Source organism: Rhopalosiphum maidis, chromosome 2 (assembly GCF_003676215.2).
Source record: "Rhopalosiphum maidis isolate BTI-1 chromosome 2, ASM367621v3, whole genome shotgun sequence".
Classification (NCBI taxonomy): Eukaryota; Metazoa; Arthropoda; class Insecta; order Hemiptera; family Aphididae; genus Rhopalosiphum; species Rhopalosiphum maidis.
The window spans coordinates 33,193,402-33,211,182 of NC_040878.1; the positions used below are offsets into that span (position 1 = coordinate 33,193,402).

General features: G+C 28.8%; 2 protein-coding genes across 2 annotated transcripts; one reads left to right on the forward strand and one right to left on the reverse strand.

Moving 5' to 3' along the window:
* The first annotated feature begins 1,239 nt into the window (after window positions 1-1,239).
* LOC113555227 lies at window positions 1,240-9,206 on the forward strand. Its single transcript, XM_026959611.1, has 4 exons — window positions 1,240-1,809; window positions 7,397-7,591; window positions 8,525-8,676; window positions 8,768-9,206. Exons 1-4 carry the CDS (start codon window positions 1,464-1,466, stop codon window positions 9,107-9,109), a joined length of 1,035 nt encoding a protein of 344 aa, XP_026815412.1. The 5' UTR covers window positions 1,240-1,463; the 3' UTR covers window positions 9,110-9,206.
* Window positions 9,207-11,231: 2,025 nt separating this feature from the next.
* Window positions 11,232-12,259, reverse strand: LOC113555230. Its single transcript, XM_026959616.1, has 2 exons — window positions 11,923-12,259; window positions 11,232-11,652 (listed from the first exon to the last, which is right to left on the reverse strand). The coding sequence occupies exons 1-2, from the start codon at window positions 12,257-12,259 to the stop codon at window positions 11,276-11,278; spliced, it is 714 nt and encodes a 237-aa protein (XP_026815417.1). The 3' UTR covers window positions 11,232-11,275.
* Window positions 12,260-17,781: the final 5,522 nt, after the last annotated feature.

Sequence of the window (17,781 nt, forward strand, 5' to 3'; positions counted from 1 at the left end):
TATGCATACGTATTTGGTATAGGTAACGGGCTATCGGGTGCCGTATAACTAGTTATATTTTCCTTCTAATTCTGTGTCGGTGAATTATCGTACAGTAGGTCTCGTACGATAATGTCGACGTACAAACGCCCGGCGTATAGGTAAAAAATAATTGTATTGTATTTTATGGGGCTCGGACAATGGCGCCCGCAACGGTAATATAATTATTTTTATTATAATTATTCGTATTATTACCATAGATCATACATATGCTCTGCGATCGGCGACTACAATGATAAAAGTATATCCAGAAAAAATAATGTTACGATACAATTATTTTCTATGCGGAAAAAATGGCAGGTCATCTGGTGGTGTGCTCGACAGACCTATAAGACAATCGCGATAGCGTTTGCAGGACATCGGCGTATAACACTTTCGGAGAAAAAATAAATATAACATCTCAACTTTACCTTCGTGTAGTATTCGTACATCTTGAACGAATGAGGTTTTTTACGGATCCAATTAAAATACAATTTGACGGAAACGACTTTTACGGTTTAGTCTGATGCGGTATAGTACAATATGCGTAAGTACACCGCAAATAATATAATCGATGTTATTGTTTTAAATAAATCATTGTTATGACTAATTTGTTTTCATTCCTATACATTTAAATCATAACTATTGGTTGCGGTTACGAGTCTTAACGTTTTTGTTTATTCTTCCGGTCACCTGGAAAGCGGTCGAATCGACAATGTACCACGCGATCGCGATGGATCCGGTCCGGCAATTCATAACAAAACGCTGCACTGTTATATAGGTACATAAAAAACGACGGTATAATATCGCGAAGACTATTATAATATGGAACAATAAATATGTTATACCGTCATTGCTCGCCTAATGTACATCGCTCGACCCTCGCTCTTGATGCAGTGCATCATGATATACAAATACACGCAATATTGCGTGGGTACCTGTAAACCCACGATCGGGTAAAAGCGAAACAGTCGGATGCGCTCGAAAGGAAAAACTCGGAAACTTTCTTTGGTATTATACATTACCGTCGTCATACCCGTTAAATCAGCGGTGGAGGCGGTGCGTGTTATTACAGCTTAAATGGCCGTTGTATTATATATTATCATTATATCCGTGGCAACACGGTAATAATATTATAATATCGGTATGACGTATCATACTTATGCGATTCGCTAGCTGGCTTACTGCCCACTGCACTGGTGTGTAGTCGCAGTCGCAGTCGTATGCTAACAGATATCTGCGCCGTCCAGTCCGGTCGAACCGTCATCAGTATTACAGTAATAATAATAATACACAGCCCGAGGCGAGCAATGACGTCCAAATGATCATTACACCTACATAATATAACACCGTCCGCGAATACATTTTTTTATCGGTAAAAAGTACCTATACTAACTTGTACTTGTATCGAAATCGCATAACCCGTCCAAATATCGGCGGCGACGATGTCCGTGCTCGGCGTTTACCTTGCCCAGCTGATACTTCTTGTCAGCTGCGCGCAGTGCGTCATGTTCTCCGATGGACATTCTTCTGATTCGGACGTTGGAGGCAATGTCGACGATGGCGAAAGAAGTAGCGAAAACAACGACCCCCTAACTCCAACGGTCAGCACGGCAATCAAGAGCTGCCTGGCAGGAGCCGACCCGTTTTTGCCTTGTATCAATGGGCATGCTATGGCCGCTATCGAACAGACGGAATCCATGGACTCGGTGCTCTTGGATTCGGGGCTGGAGATTTCCAGACGTCCTGGCGGAGAGGCGTTTGCCGCTCCCCGAGGAGTCTATTCTTTAGGTAAGCGACCCTACCGCAATGCACCTTGTTTTTAGACCCTCCCCAATCATTCCAATGGTGAGAGACCTGAGTGTTATGAATGATAAATCACATGACTTCAATGTGCAATATCTAATTCAGTAAGACGTATAAAATTGATTTCATTGAAGGCCGTCAAAACGACTAATATTGTTTGGTTTTATGGTTTTCGAGACAAATAACGTTCCCGATATTACTTGCATACGCTTGTTTAAAAGATGTGTACAGATGCACTGCCGAAAATCATATCACCACATTAAATTCACACATATATTATATTCCATAAATTAATAAAATAACACGTGTGTATATTATTTTATTCAATTTATCTATTTCATCAAGTCTGATCATATATTTTAAATTCTAAGCAATTCTATGAAATGTAACTTTTGAATTGTCTGGGTTATTAAAATATTGATAAAAATTGATTTTATTTTCAATAATTTTTATTTGCAAAAATTAAAATTATGTTTTTGTTTTATCGTATTATTTTACGTAATAATATAATACAATACGTAGATTTTAAAATTTTTTTCAACCATACATTATATTGTGTTAGACATACAATTTGTTAAGACGTTTATTATCAAAAACTGTCTATGGGATACACCATTTTATTAATATTGTATTCACCGACGAGGTATATTCGTGAAGTCCGTCTATTATAGTCACTACGAACACCGCCCCCGGGCCTTGACCACGACGAACGTTTTGAAGGTTGCAATAAGTTGTTACGATAATAATTAATTTGTCTACGCCGTCGTATTTTAGAAACTTATGTCGGTAAAAGGGCTATTTTTACCGTTTTAATGTTTTCCGAAATACATATTTTACGAGGCGAACGTGCCTAAATTTATTTATTTTTGTATTTATTATTAGAGCTGTCGTGATTACCATTTTTAAACTGACATAAGTTATTACGTTTCATAAACCAGTAATATCTATGTGGCTATGTATTATTATTTATAATTTACTGGTTTTATTTCATGTACAATAATATAATGTATTTTATCTTTCATGATTCTCAGTAAGAGCATCGTACATTTTTTATAATATAATACTGTTTTACTAAATTCAAATGTTTGTTATTAATTTTATCAAGTTATCATCTGAATAAGTGAGACGTGTACATACATTACATACATAAGAAATCGGTTTGAAGAAACTCTTGCATCTACAGCAGTAAACAGGAGATACAGTAGTAGTACTAGATGGGGGGGGGGAGAAGCTCTGATCACTAATATCCCCTGACTAATACTTAACTCCTTCCACCCAAAAACAAAAACAAAAGTCAGTTAACAAATAATGTTTTTTTTTTTTTTTTACTGATAAATAAATTTGTTTTAATACGTTCGAATAACCTAGTTAAATAATAGAGGTGGGAGCATATTTTTTTTGTGTAGACTTTTTCCATGATTGGCTTATTACTTTGCTCATGATAGTGTAAAATAATAAAAAAAACACCATTGTAAAATCAATACACTATTTATTTTACATTGCTTAGAATCTAAATTACTAAACTGTCTGATGGTGAGTAATCGGTGTGGGTGAGGTAATGGAACCCTAATATGTTTTTTAAGTTAACATTTTTGGTGAGGATTGTTATCCGCCATCAGAATTTTTATATTAATAGTGCCTATGGATACATTGAACGCAAATATTAATGCTCATATATGAATCTCATAAATTGTCTTAATTTACTGCTTCAGGATGTGAAAATTGCCATAGAACCTAATTTAACCTTTCATTAACCCTTTTATTATAGCATGCTTAAATATTAAAATATAAATAGTATAATATAGTATTAAGATGTTCGTGCTATTAAAATTGTACAGTAAGACAAAAATCAAAGACATATCTATATATAAAAACTCAACTTCAAGTTTCAGACATTGTAAAAAAATCTATTGAAAAATATGTAGATTTACCATTATTATTATTGTTTCCTTTTAAGTCATTAAAAGCAAAACATAAAATATAGTAATATACATACAAGACACAAAAAAATAAAAGTTATGCTTCAATTTTATACTACAATTAGATTCACTTGATCAGAAAGCTTTTTGTAAGTGGGTAGTGAACAATACCGAACTTTTCAAAACAAATTGCTAAAAAAAAAGAACAAATTACTTGTCACAAAATCATTCATAAATTTGTTAGTATACAACTCAGTATTGGCACAACAAAAGCTGTCTAATAAATAACATAAATATATATTTTACCAATTAATATAATAAACACAAGTAAACAATTTAACTGAGTAGCAGAAGTTTGTATATGACCTGTCACAGGAATACGGAATACTTCTTTAAAATTACAAAAAAAAAAAAAAAATGAAAACATAATTTGTAAGTTTATTTAAAAAATTGCATAAATAAAAATTTTAATAAATGCATTATTAATTGAAAAAATGGTTGGGGCATACTTGGTGAATCACCCAGCAGATACGTAATTTAGGGGGGCGTTAGGAACAATTGTATAGTCGTAAACTAGTAACTAATAAACAATAAGAAATATAAAAATTTGAATTATAATTATGATCAATTAGTATGATAGCCACCGAACGTAAGTAACCGATTCCGCAACTACGATGAATACAGTTTTTGTACATTTTTTAAGCCTCAACTATTCCGCTGAAGGTTAATCGCACCCTCTCTCTTCCTAAAAATAAACATCTATTTACGTGCCTATCACCCGGTATACCAAAAATAGATTTAATGGGCTATTTAAAATTCGTTTATACAATTAATATTTGTACCTACAGTTTTCCTTGAACCGGTTGGTGTTCTGGCTATTATATCTCTTCCACTTATAAGAATTGGTATTACATAATTCTGTATCGCAGTTGTATTTTTGTACTGAAGATTAACAAACATACTTGCATATATACCATTATACTTCATTGATATTTGCATTTCTTTAAATTCCACGTTATTCATTCCATTTACTGTCACTTCTGCATCTTATTGGTATTTTAAATTGTATGGATTTCTCAAAAATTTGAAGAAATGGAATCCGATTTATATTTATATTCTGCTCAAGACTACTGTCAGTTCCACTACTGCCAGGAGTAAGATGATCTATAATAATAATTGATTAAATTATAATTTTTTTTTCATTCCCCAAGAAATCAATAAATTTATAAATCTCCGTTGGTCATTACTTAGCGTAATTTGTAACCATTTTTTAGGCAGTTATTTATAATAAGTAGTTGAGTATATTTTATAATTACCGATATTTGAATATTGTTCAATATCAGACTCAACAACATTTTCCACATTTGTATTTTCGCATAATCCAGTAATCGTGTGAATGTTTGCCATATTGATTTTTTTTTAAACATTAATATTGTTTATAATTATTACGAGTAGTCTGTCAATTTACGAGATCACTAGACAACATTCATACATTTTTCTACGTATTTTCTTATACATATATATGTATGAATTTATTTATAGTCAAAAACTATTAAATTGTTTGTTGACTAAGATTAAAAAATGTAGTCGAGACTGACAAAATTTCATTAATATAACGTGGACGAAATATTAACACATTTTAACACAGGTACTAAAATGTGGAGAGAAACATACATATTATACTTTTTAAATATAAAAATTCATTGATTATATAAATATATAATAATATTATGATAGTTAACACATCAATTTTAAAATTGATTTAAATAAGTTCAGTTATAATAATTTTGATTTAAGCAAGATTAAAAAAAAAAAAAAATTACTAACTAAACTAATTTAAAAAACCACTCGTTACGATTTAATTATATTACCATCAACCCACTATTGAAACATTTAAGATTTCTATAATGTACAACATACCAAATTTATACATTCATGTATACTATAAAATATAATTTTGACACATTTATCACACAATAGATGCGTAATTATACATACAGGAGAAGTCAGTATAATAAGAAAAATAAATCTACATAATATATTATTATTTATACTATGGTATTTAAGTTATGCATAAATGTATAATACATTAATATAAAAGTATAACTTTACATTTATTTAGATTCCAGGAAGAATTATTATTTGGGGACTATGGAATCTTGAAAAGTTATACTTGAATCAATTCCATAATTATTTCCTAACAGTAATCGTAGTATTATTATTAATCATCTATGTTATAAAACAACTATACTAATAGTATTTATAAATATCTCGGTCTATTTAAGTAAAGATGCCTTAGGGTTGGACCTTAAATTAAAAATAATAGCTATTGTGAAAAATCAGGAACAAAATTAAGGCTATAAATGCTGTTAAATCTTTAAACAATTTGGCACGATAATATTGATATAAAATCATATAGTCAAATAATTCAATTTGATTTCAATGCAACTTTTAGGTACTTAAAATAGCTATGATTCGGTCGTTTATAATACACTAGACTCGGTAAAGACAATTTTACATTGTTTGAATCTAAAATAATAGATCACTATAGTCGTTTTATAAAGAGGGTCGAGTAGATACCGAGTCTTTGTTTCTAGTATGTAACTTCAATACTTTATAATTAAATAACTACCTAATTTGAAAAATAACGGTCAACACATTTTAGATAATATATTTGTTTAAATTACAATGTGTATTTGATATCTGCCCTACCTTTGAAAAAATTTAAAACGGTTATTCGTCCTCTATTTATAAAATTGTACATAAAATAATATGTGCTATCCGTACACACAGAATAATAATAGTAATATAGTAATACGGAGAAGTAGTTTCGATTCAAATTTAAAATTACAAATTACGATGCAGCTTGAACACGCATTTTTTCGAGCGATCTGTCCAAATTCCTAACCAGTAGCCTATAATAGTATTATTACTTATACACAAAGTAAGATTATATGTTGATATCTGTACTCATAACTAAATTTCACACTGCACAATTATGTACGTTAACATTTTAATAACAATAATTCTGTTATTATAATAGCACGCGGTTGTATAATTAATGCACTGAAAGATTTTATTGAATAAGTGTACGTGAAACATGTTTTTTTTCATTAATTTACCTAGTAATTATGCAGATGGTTGACCTTATTGGAAGCTGCGATCTACAACGGGACATAATTAATTCAATATTGTACTACTATTATTGTATTAAACTGCAGTTAGATTCTTAAACTAATGCTACGTTAAATAATTATACATTATAAAAATTGTAATTAATTTTACTAGAATTGATAGATATTCGTCTGAAAATTGTATACTTAATTAATTTATATTGTACATAATATTAAATAGTTTGAAGTACAATTATATATTTAGTTAGGCTATTTTTATAGGATACTATATTATTACGGCGAGATCGTGATAACCAACATCGAGAATGTGAAAAAAAAAATGAATTTGATTCTACCTGATCAAAATTTGATACATCAAAGTGTACCACGATAAACATATTGTGTAAGCTTTAACCGTGTATCAGTCATCAATAATGTATAATTATATTATTATCAGCCCGCAAATATAATAATATTTATTAAGTTTCACAGTAATTATATTAATGTTTATCATAGTCGTGTTCCTTGTATTTTGTACAGGTGATAACCCGTACAACATCGGTGCAGTGATTGAAGCTGCGTCTTCGTTGCTTTCCAGGCGAACGTTTTGTTGGGACTTGGGTCTCTTATATCCGGGACTGCAGATGCGAATCGGACCAACGTATACCGGTAGAGGAATAATCGATTTTATTGTAAATCCCAAACGTAAATTTGACGAGCGAAGTTTGGGTTTCGGTAAGTATCTATATTATTTCATTCCCTATATTTTATTATTTACATAAGTGATATTTACAACTAACGTGTTGTAATAAACATATTAAAGCAGTTGTTTTTAAATCCAAAAATAAAAATTGTATACATTTAGAAAAATACAATTTATTAAAAGTGAAAACATGAAATTCGCATAATATTTCCGGTGCTTTTATAAATAATTTTATAAATGTAATAATGAGTCAATACTTTCATTTATATTGCCTTTATTGATATTTATCTAAATTATCAAAGTAGTACTAACGATAAATTTAAAATTGCTTAACATTTAAAGTTTTTAGAAATTTGTATTATTAAAGAAATGTATTTAAGTTTATTCAATATGAATAATATAGTATAATTTTTAATGCTTGTACTATTAATAACATTAAGTTAATAACTGATTTTAAAATTAAGTGAATCTACTGCTGTGGCTCCTCTAGCTTCTATTTAAGAGACTCAGTCAAAATCATGAAGTTTATGTCGGACCACTAGATCTCGCTTTATGTCTTAAACTAAATCATTTTTATTAATGTTTTAAATTGTTAACAATACATAATTTTCACGAACAATAAAATTGTATAATACACGTATTTAAAGATATGATTATAATATGATTACTCAAGAAATTATAACTATAATAAGTACAAATAATTTTAATATATTCATCAATTATTAGTATTCAGTAGCAACTTATAGTTTTAATAATTTTCATTATATTTATTATTAATATTGTTGCATTATTACATATTATAATACATTTTAATATTAGAATATACTATGTACTATTTCTAACATAATTAATTTAGATAGAATAGAACGTTCACTGGCTGGATTTTTGGTTTACGCCACCATAAAATTAATCAACGAGTAATGTTATAGTAATACTGTCTCATAAAGTAATATTATATTTTTCAGGACACATGATATTCAAAAGATCATTATTGCCAAACGTGTTGGCTACGCAAATAAGTATCGCTTCCGTTATTCCGATCATGTTTGCAGTGTTGTATTTTCTGACTAAAAAAGCTTTTATTTTGTCAAAAATTGCATTAGTCGTCACCAGTGTAGTGAGTGCTTATAACTATCATATACGTTTAATTTTTATAATTTCGACGGACACAATAAACATTAATTAAATTAATCTTTTCGTTTCTGTAGGTGGGATACGGTTCGTTGTTTCTACACCACAACAAGAAGCCAATTATAGGCCATTCGTTAGGAACTCATCAATTTTACGATAAAAATCCGTTTGGTGGTTTATATCATAGTCCAGTTGGTGGTCATCATCATCATCATCATCATCAACCAATTGGTGACCATCACAACGCGTTCATTGGCGACATCAGGGGTAACAAGTTTTATGAGAACTTAAACGCGTTTCAACAGATTTCTTCATCCAAACCGTCATCGATTTTCCGGGGAGTCAATTATTTTCCACAAGAAGACGATAATAATAAGTATACGGAATCGGTAGACAGAAAAAAAAAAGAAACGGAATAAATGTAAGCATATTGCACCAATCAAATGGTCTTGGCATAATGTTAATATGTATGATATTATTTTCTAAATATGCAAATGTTCACTATTACATAAATAAGTATTATAGTTATACTCTTAAACGCACTATGATAGTTTTTATTAATGTACATTGTTATTGTAACACTATTGTAATAACTAATAAAAACATAATTTTGTATTTCCTTAAAATATTATATGAACTTACATGGTTTTTGGAAAAATAGTTACAGATATATTTAGTTCCTATATAACATTTGTATTTTGTATGTTATGTGTATAACAAGTATTTGCCTATTTAAATATACTTAGTTAATACATATTATATTGTTAGTACTTCTATACTTCGAGAAACGCTCTATCCTTATGCATTATTTTGAATGACATGTACGAGTATAACAAAACAATTTTCTTAAGAAAAAACGTTTATAATTAATTAAATTCCTTTTTAGTCTTCAACTTAGTATACTATTATAGACTACAATTCATAATATTATAAGTGTATTAATATGTAAAGTGTTATTGTTAAATACTTGTCATAATATCATTATGTGTAATATATTATGATTTATGAACACTATTTTACTTGCAAATGAAATAAAATGTTTACAATATATGGATTGTTTATATTTTTATACCCAATACTATATTTATAAAAATTATCTTACATAATAAAACGCTATCTTAATAAAAAAACATATTTTATATTTAATTAATAAAATATGTTTTTCTATTAAATATTATTTTAAATAAGTATAAGTACACGCGTAATATTGATTTGATTCATATTTAAAAAAAAACTCAATTTATTTAAAATGTATTATTTTATTCCAAAATTTCTTTGATGTATAACTATTAACTTTATTATAATATAAAATACGACATCATATAACACATCATTTTATATTTATAATAAACCATAAAATGTACAAAATTGACTTAAGCCAATTTTAACGAATTCAATATATGTGATTTAAGTTTTTAAAAATATTACTGTTAAATGTTTTCTAAAATTAATGGTTTGATTTGTTGCTTACATATTATTTCTTGTAGATTGTTAGGTTAAACTTAAAGTAATGAAATACAATAAATCCATTGTAAAAATTCGTTATATCATTTTTACTATCAAACATGTGATGTCGCAAATGTATCTTGATATAACCGTTGTGTTCTAGAGCGTCGTTTAGTGTGATCGCCAACAGAGCTAAGACAACGGGACACGACTAAATTCACTTTAAAAAGTACCGTACAGCTCTATTACCAACTAAAATACGTATTTTCATCTTATAGTGTAGTATTGTACACTTATACAAGAAATGTATCTATAAGACATAAGTTTTATTATAAATAAAAAAAAAAAATATATATATACATAACATGATGTATCTAATAATCTTAACTTAAATATGTAAAAAACTCTTAATAAGTAGGTAACCAAATCATTTCACTGTTTATTGAATTCAGAAAATAATTTTAATTTAAAAAGTTTTTCTAATATAACAGTTTTATGTATTAATAATATATTAATAAAATCGTATTATTTAATTATTAAAACACAGTGAAACTTCATAATATATCAATATTCTCTTAGGTTTTTAAATAAAGAGCGGCGATGATTACCTAGATCGTAAAATATTTTTGATCTGACTAGTCGAACGTCCCTTATCGTTTGACATAAGAGGGGAAAAATTAATTTTTACTTAAAACTTGATAGACTAAAGAGTGTGAGATTGAATTCCAATTTTTTGTAGAATTTTATACTTTGAACATAACAATTTTAATTTCTTTTATATTTTTAGTCCATTGTGTATTATAAGTATAAAATACAAGATTATATTATAATTTTGAAACTCCGATATTTTATAGAAATAGCAGATATTAGGTATCACTATATTAAATAAGTAAATGTCTAACAAAATTTTAATTATAGCTATGTGTATTATATTATTTACTCCCAAAACCAAAAAAAAAAATTGTATACAAACAACGATTTTGTCCACATATTTTTATCAGTTATATATCTATATGAAAAAAATATGTGTACACCATCATAGACTTTGTTGTCACGAAGTGTTTTTTGTCAAATATAATATAATATACACTTAACGATACGTGTCTAATAGTACATCGCAAGACATTTACGTTGCCGAACTATCTGGAATAGTTAGCGTTGCTATAAGAATCGATTTGATCCCTGTATGGTAACGCATCGGCGGTAGCCATACTCGGCTGCTGCGCCGCGTAACTCCTGCGGTACCCGCTATGTTGTTCATTTCCACCACCGGTCCACGATGGATGATAGCTGATTTGGCCAACGCCACCACCACTCAACAGCTTTTTTATCGCCATGGTGCCGGCCAGAATCAGAGCAATTTTTGATATGATCAGTGCTTTCAGGGCTATTGATATCGCACCACCCATCATAATCTTGTTAAACAGACCTCCGAGAATAGTCATGCCCATCGCCATAAATCCCATCATCATCCCCATTTTGTGCTTTTTGTGTTTACCTATTTTTTTCTTACGACCTGTAACCGATTTTCTGAGGTTATACTATGATTATCGTTACGATTAAAAAGTTTAATTCAACATACGCATTATCTATTTAAAACAAGGGGGGATATTTTAATTATTAAAATTGTATAAAATACAATAAAATATAATATTTTTACTAGAAATAAATTTATCGTTACAAGACATAAATAATAGGTTTCCCTACTGTTCAGCATATATTTTATAACATTATCTCATCCATGTATGTATTATTTTAGAAACTAGCTTTACAAGCGAGGTGATACCTTCGGAAACGCTATTGGTTGACCCGTGTTCTTCTTCCGGTCGGTATTGAATTTGCAGAGAGTTGAATAAGTTCAAAAACTTCGCACCTAGGTCGTCGCTTGTCGATGGCGATCGTCGATGGTTACCGACCGTAGTAATGGTCAGATACCGGTTTAGCCGATAAGTGTCATTCCTGTTCAATATTTCATCGATGGTTTGCGACAATTGGCTTTTGAGACACGTGTCCAAATCCGTTGATCCACAATCGTGTACGTTGGACAAAACGTCGAGATACCCGTCGACCCGGACGATAGCCGCTAAGGCGACCAATACGACAAACGCGTACTGCACACACATGATGCAATAGTGGCATTAAGTCAGACACGAGCGAACCCTTTGCTTTTATATACCGATTTGGTTGTCCGCCAGTTTTAAACGATCATCGTCATCATCGTCATCACCATAGTCATTAAACATCACTATCGTCAGGTACCTGCACGACGACGAATAAAATGTAACATACACGGACGTGAACACGGTAACGATGCGAGTGTTTAGATCGACTACGCGATAAGTACCACGATGTTATTATAAAATATATGTCGTCGGCGGGAGCGCTATTTACCTAAATAGCCTATGATACAATATTTTACTATGCATGTCTTCACGTCAAAACTACGTAGGGTGTCGGTTGTAACGGATCGGTCGACCGTAGATACCTATGATATGTTACGAGTAGAATATAATAAAGCGACAATACGAATTTTGAAAATTATTAACATTATGCGGAAGATGAGATTAACATAATAATAGCACACAAACTGGATCTTAAACGGTTATTATACTTACTGTTAACGATTTAACACTGTTACTCGATTACAGCGAAAACATTAACGTCGAACTGCTGTTAAGCGTTGATAAATATTATGACAACGAGTTAAAGTTTCCGTCCGTGATGTAGAATGAGTACTTAACAATCTTCTCCGTATCTTCTTTGATTTCACCGATCGTTGAGACCATAATGCTAAACAAATTTTTCTCCAATTGTCCGTATCGGTTACTATTTTTTATTTTCATATTTAACGACGGTATTTTGAGGCACGCTGATCGTTGTGTGATACAATTCGAGGACTTAAATACAACATAAGTCCGCGTATAAGATACACGGTGCATCACTGTGTTTAGTCTCAGCGCGTTAATATGGCGATAACAGGTCATAATATTATTGTAGTCGTGCACGTGATAAACGAATTTAATATTGTATAGTATGTGCATGCGAGTGTAATGATTTTTAGTTAAAAAAAAAAATAGGGTCCCGTGTATGCCTACATGGCTATATTATATAGATACCTATACCTATAATGTACGCGTTCAAGTGTGTGTCAATGAATATATTATAATATATATATATATATACATAAATATTATATTGTTTGACAGCACAAAGCGCTTTAGATTTTTCGTATAAAAACCATCTATGCGTTTTGTCCATCACATCAGTGAAAGATTGACTAATCCTATTTTTTATTTTTTTTTTCAGATTCGACTAAAATTGTTTCGGTTTAATAAAATATATGGAATGCGTATTTTTTTTTTTATTGGTATTTTCGAAGACGTCGATATAAGAGAATTGGAAAAGCGCCAACACCACAAAACTCTTACCGTAATCCTGAGAATATTTTCCATTTTCAAATGTTTTGGTTGAAATATAAATCGATTTACTTTTTTATAGGGTATATTATTATTATTATACTAAATACATAGCTAGCAAGAATTAACTAAATATTGTAAAACGAAATAAAATTTTAAAATATTCTTAATATTTTGATTCATATTTAAATACATTTTCTAGTTATAATAATTTCGGTCGCTAGATATTATTATAATTATATAAATTTGAGTCATGCCTACTTATAATTATTAGTGTGTACAATATAAGTTAATACATACGTCAAGTAATTTTAATGAAATGGTCTCATTTTATTTTATGGAATATTTAGAGTATAAAATGGTAATAAGCTACTTAAATAATTACTTAATAGTTAATACTTTTATAGTAAATTGTCATAATATATAGCGTTATGTACATTGTGCAGTCAGTGTAGTATTATAATATTTTTTAGACTACAAATGTTATTTAAATGATAACTAATCGATGTTAAGAGGATGTTGTCTCCGTTTAAAATATATACGGCATAGTACATTTTAAATGAGTTGTGACAATATTGTTAACTTGTATATAAATGTGCATTTACAAAATGGCTATAGTCTTAATAGCTTCTTAATTAAAATACAGTCGAGTCACAATAACTCGAAAAACTTGACAACTCGAATTTTATTTTATTTTTCTAGAAATATAAATTATTATAAATTTAAGTTAGATATCTCGAATAATACATATTTACATATACATATACATAATTTTTATGTTCCTTCAACTTCGAATTATCGTGACTCAACTGTATAAATACAATGGATTGATATTCATTACTTCTTAGATAATAATTTTAACTCTAAACTGTATAATCAATTCAATACAATTAAAATAATAACCGAGTAAAATTGTGAACGTAAAATGTACTGTGTTGTACGTTTATAAAGCGAAGGCAGCACATATCAGTGTAGTATATTCTTAATGTTATCTGAATATTTTATAATATTTTATTGGTCATTGGTATTTGGTATATTAGTATATTAGTATATTATTAAATTATTATAAAACCAAATTTAGTATGAAATTTAAATACCCTAGAAACCTCAGATTAATATTTATAATTTAAATATATCGTTTAAAGATATTATATATTATTAAAAACCTATAGATCAATATTGGCATCTAATATATTAACTAATTATTATTTTAAATACCATTATTATTAGTATTAATATAATATTATAACTAATACTTCCACTTGAAGACTTTTTCACTTTGTTATTTTTATGTCATTATTTTATTTTATTTTATGTATTATTTATCAATTAAATTTATTGTTCAAACTTTTAACAGATGGCCAAATAAAGAATTTTGAGTAAAAACATATCAAATATATTTCTCGGATTAAATACAAACTCACATTTCTGATAGTTACAGTTTCGTTTCCATAGAAACTAAACAATAACTAAGATAATCGGTATTTAGTTTTAGCAATTAATCGTTATTCCTTATCGATTTTTTACTTAATGATTTTATGTAGCCAATAACAGTGACTACCAAAAACATATACAATTGTGATTCAATGTTTTTCTTTACAGCGGAGAAAACATTTTTTTTTTTTTTTTTTTTTTTAATAATTGTTTCCATAATATTTAAACATTGAAATAAATTGTCAAAACGTCAATATATACTTCATTGTATACATATTTTAAAAACAACAATAATTAATGTTAATGTAAAAATACAAAAAAAAATAATAGTATTCATTTATACTTAACTTGAAAAAACATGACATGATCAACCGTGACGGTAAATTCTACAATAATATTAGGTATATTTATATATGATAACAGTACCAACCGTATTCTATAGATGGCCAAGCACCAAGTATATTTGACGCAGATGTTATTTTCGTAGAATATTATTGTTATTATTGTTTCGCACACGCAGGACGTAGCTATCGTCACGAGGGGGTCATGAAACATAATTGCTGAATGCGCGTCAGGCTTTTTACATAGTCAATATCTCAATGAATACATTATATTATATTATAAGTATGCTCTTCCAACGGGAGATTGTGCGCATAACACTGGTAGTGTATGCGTATAGGCACTTAAGTATACTGAACGGTAATTCGCTAACATTCATTAGATACCACTACAACACAATATGATAGTGAACAAATAATGATATTAAAAAGAATTATCACGAAATTATAACTATTTTGATATACGATTTGTATAGTATTATAACTTACTGCAGGTTAGGTAATAATCATAATTTATATATCACATCAAACATTTTTGTTAACCCTAGCATTAAATAAAATTAATATAAAAATAAAATTGAAAAACATTTATCTAGCATCGATAAAATATGTATGATAAATTATTTATGAAGATTCTGTTCAACACTGATAGATTATTTTGGGATTATAGAAAATTGATCACTACTTGGTGATTTCTTATCTATTACAGGATCGAGGTAAATAAGATTTTCTAGCTCTTTTTACATAATTGTATATAGTAGCAAGTATTTGGTGATGCTATTATTCTATATCAAATTAGATAAAAGTACTGTAAGTGCATAAATATTTTAAAAACCTAATTCATGTTTCGATTTTATTCTTTTAAGTACAAAAATAAAATAAAATACATTTAATATTTACTACTGTTATTTATTACATTACAAATATTTTAATTACCCAAACAATTAATATTAAATAGGTTAGGGGAAGGTGGATTGAGCTCTTCAAGCAACTCCCCGATTAGGTTTTTTTTTATGACTTTCTATTAAAATCGATCTTAACACTGCGCCAGTTAACTTATTTAATGGTATAAGTTTATCGTAATAAAATATTTTTGAATATGATCTTAATACACATTATTATTATTATGATTATAGCGTATAATTACGACGATGAAATACAGTATATATTACCTAAAATGTACATATTATATAAAATTATATTAAATTTAATTATGACTGTATAACTGCTACTGTGATGTGATGAAAGTAATATTATACTTATTTATTAGTTACATAATCTAGATTATAGTATACTTTAGCAGGAAAAAGTGAAATATTGATTTGGTACATTATAATTATATTTTTATATGTACTGGTAAGGTGTTATTGGTATAAACTAATAATACGGTGCGCAATCAATAATAATTATTTAGGAATTTAATTTAATTTTTATTAATTTATGTTTGGTAGTTTAAAATGTTAAAAAATGTCCAATAAATAAAAAATATCCACAGTATCACAAGATATGGTCGGATATGGTTCTAGGAAAATAAGAAACTTATAATAATAATAATAATAATACTGACTGTATACGATTGAATGTACAACGTCAAGTATCCAAATAGTATTAAATATGTGTCTCGAGCATTATATTATTTTTTACTTCATCTAAACAATGATCGTCGAAAATGGCATTCATTGGTGTATGAGAGTTAGTGTTTATACAATACCCGCGTTTCTTATCACGCGTTAAACACTATAATAATACGCATAGCTACATATTATTATGAGGATTTGATTTTTCCCTAAACAGTGCACTGTAATACCTCTATGTATCACATTATTATATACGCGGCCCGTGTTGTATAGTCTTGTATGCTACCGTTTTATATCATCTGGTACACATGTCTGGCTTAAGGAAAAGTAATAATTATTGTTGTATACTTACATACTATTATAATATTGCCCATATCTCGCCCTCTCACCTAGATTTTTGAATCCGACACACATGCAGATCAGTGTTTTGATATTGTTGAAATTCTCATTATTAGTAGGTGGTACCATCTGAGTAAATTCACGTTGCGTAGAAAAAAAAAAGTTAAAATAGTTTATTTATGTTATAGTTGGACAGCTGATGTTTCGTATAAACCTAAACAATTTATGGCGATGTGTGTTATAGATTTATTATTGTTTAATAAAGACATTTTTGCTAACGGAATATGTAATTTAATGTGGACAAAATAATTAGGTATTCCAACCGGGTGATTTTCATCTATTTAAAAAAAAAAAAAAAACAGTTTTTGAATAAAAGCGACATAAATGACTTTAAACGTGTGAAATTTATTCGAATAATAAACGATTTTATGCACATATCCAGTGTAAAATCAAGCTGTCATTATGACCATGACACGTCAAAACGTTGATCTTAGAATCGGCGTTTCTCTTTTGCGGAATATGAAACTATAAATCAAAATAT

What these genes read in the sequence shown, in the direction of transcription:
- LOC113555227 (XM_026959611.1), top strand. Translation starts at nt 1,464, where the DNA reads ATGTCCGTGCTCGGCGTTTACCTTGCCCAGCTGATACTTCTTGTCAGC. An exon ending in CCGAGGAGTCTATTCTTTAG is followed by an intron (nt 1,810 to 7,396) that starts GTAAGCGACCCT and finishes TATTTTGTACAG; the next exon opens with GTGATAACCCGTACAACATC. An exon ending in CGAGCGAAGTTTGGGTTTCG is followed by an intron (nt 7,592 to 8,524) that starts GTAAGTATCTAT and finishes TATATTTTTCAG; the next exon opens with GACACATGATATTCAAAAGA.
- LOC113555230 (XM_026959616.1), bottom strand. Translation starts at nt 12,259, where the DNA reads ATGTGTGTGCAGTACGCGTTTGTCGTATTGGTCGCCTTAGCGGCTATC. An exon ending in AACCAATAGCGTTTCCGAAG is followed by an intron (nt 11,653 to 11,922) that starts GTATCACCTCGC and finishes AATCGGTTACAG; the next exon opens with GTCGTAAGAAAAAAATAGGT.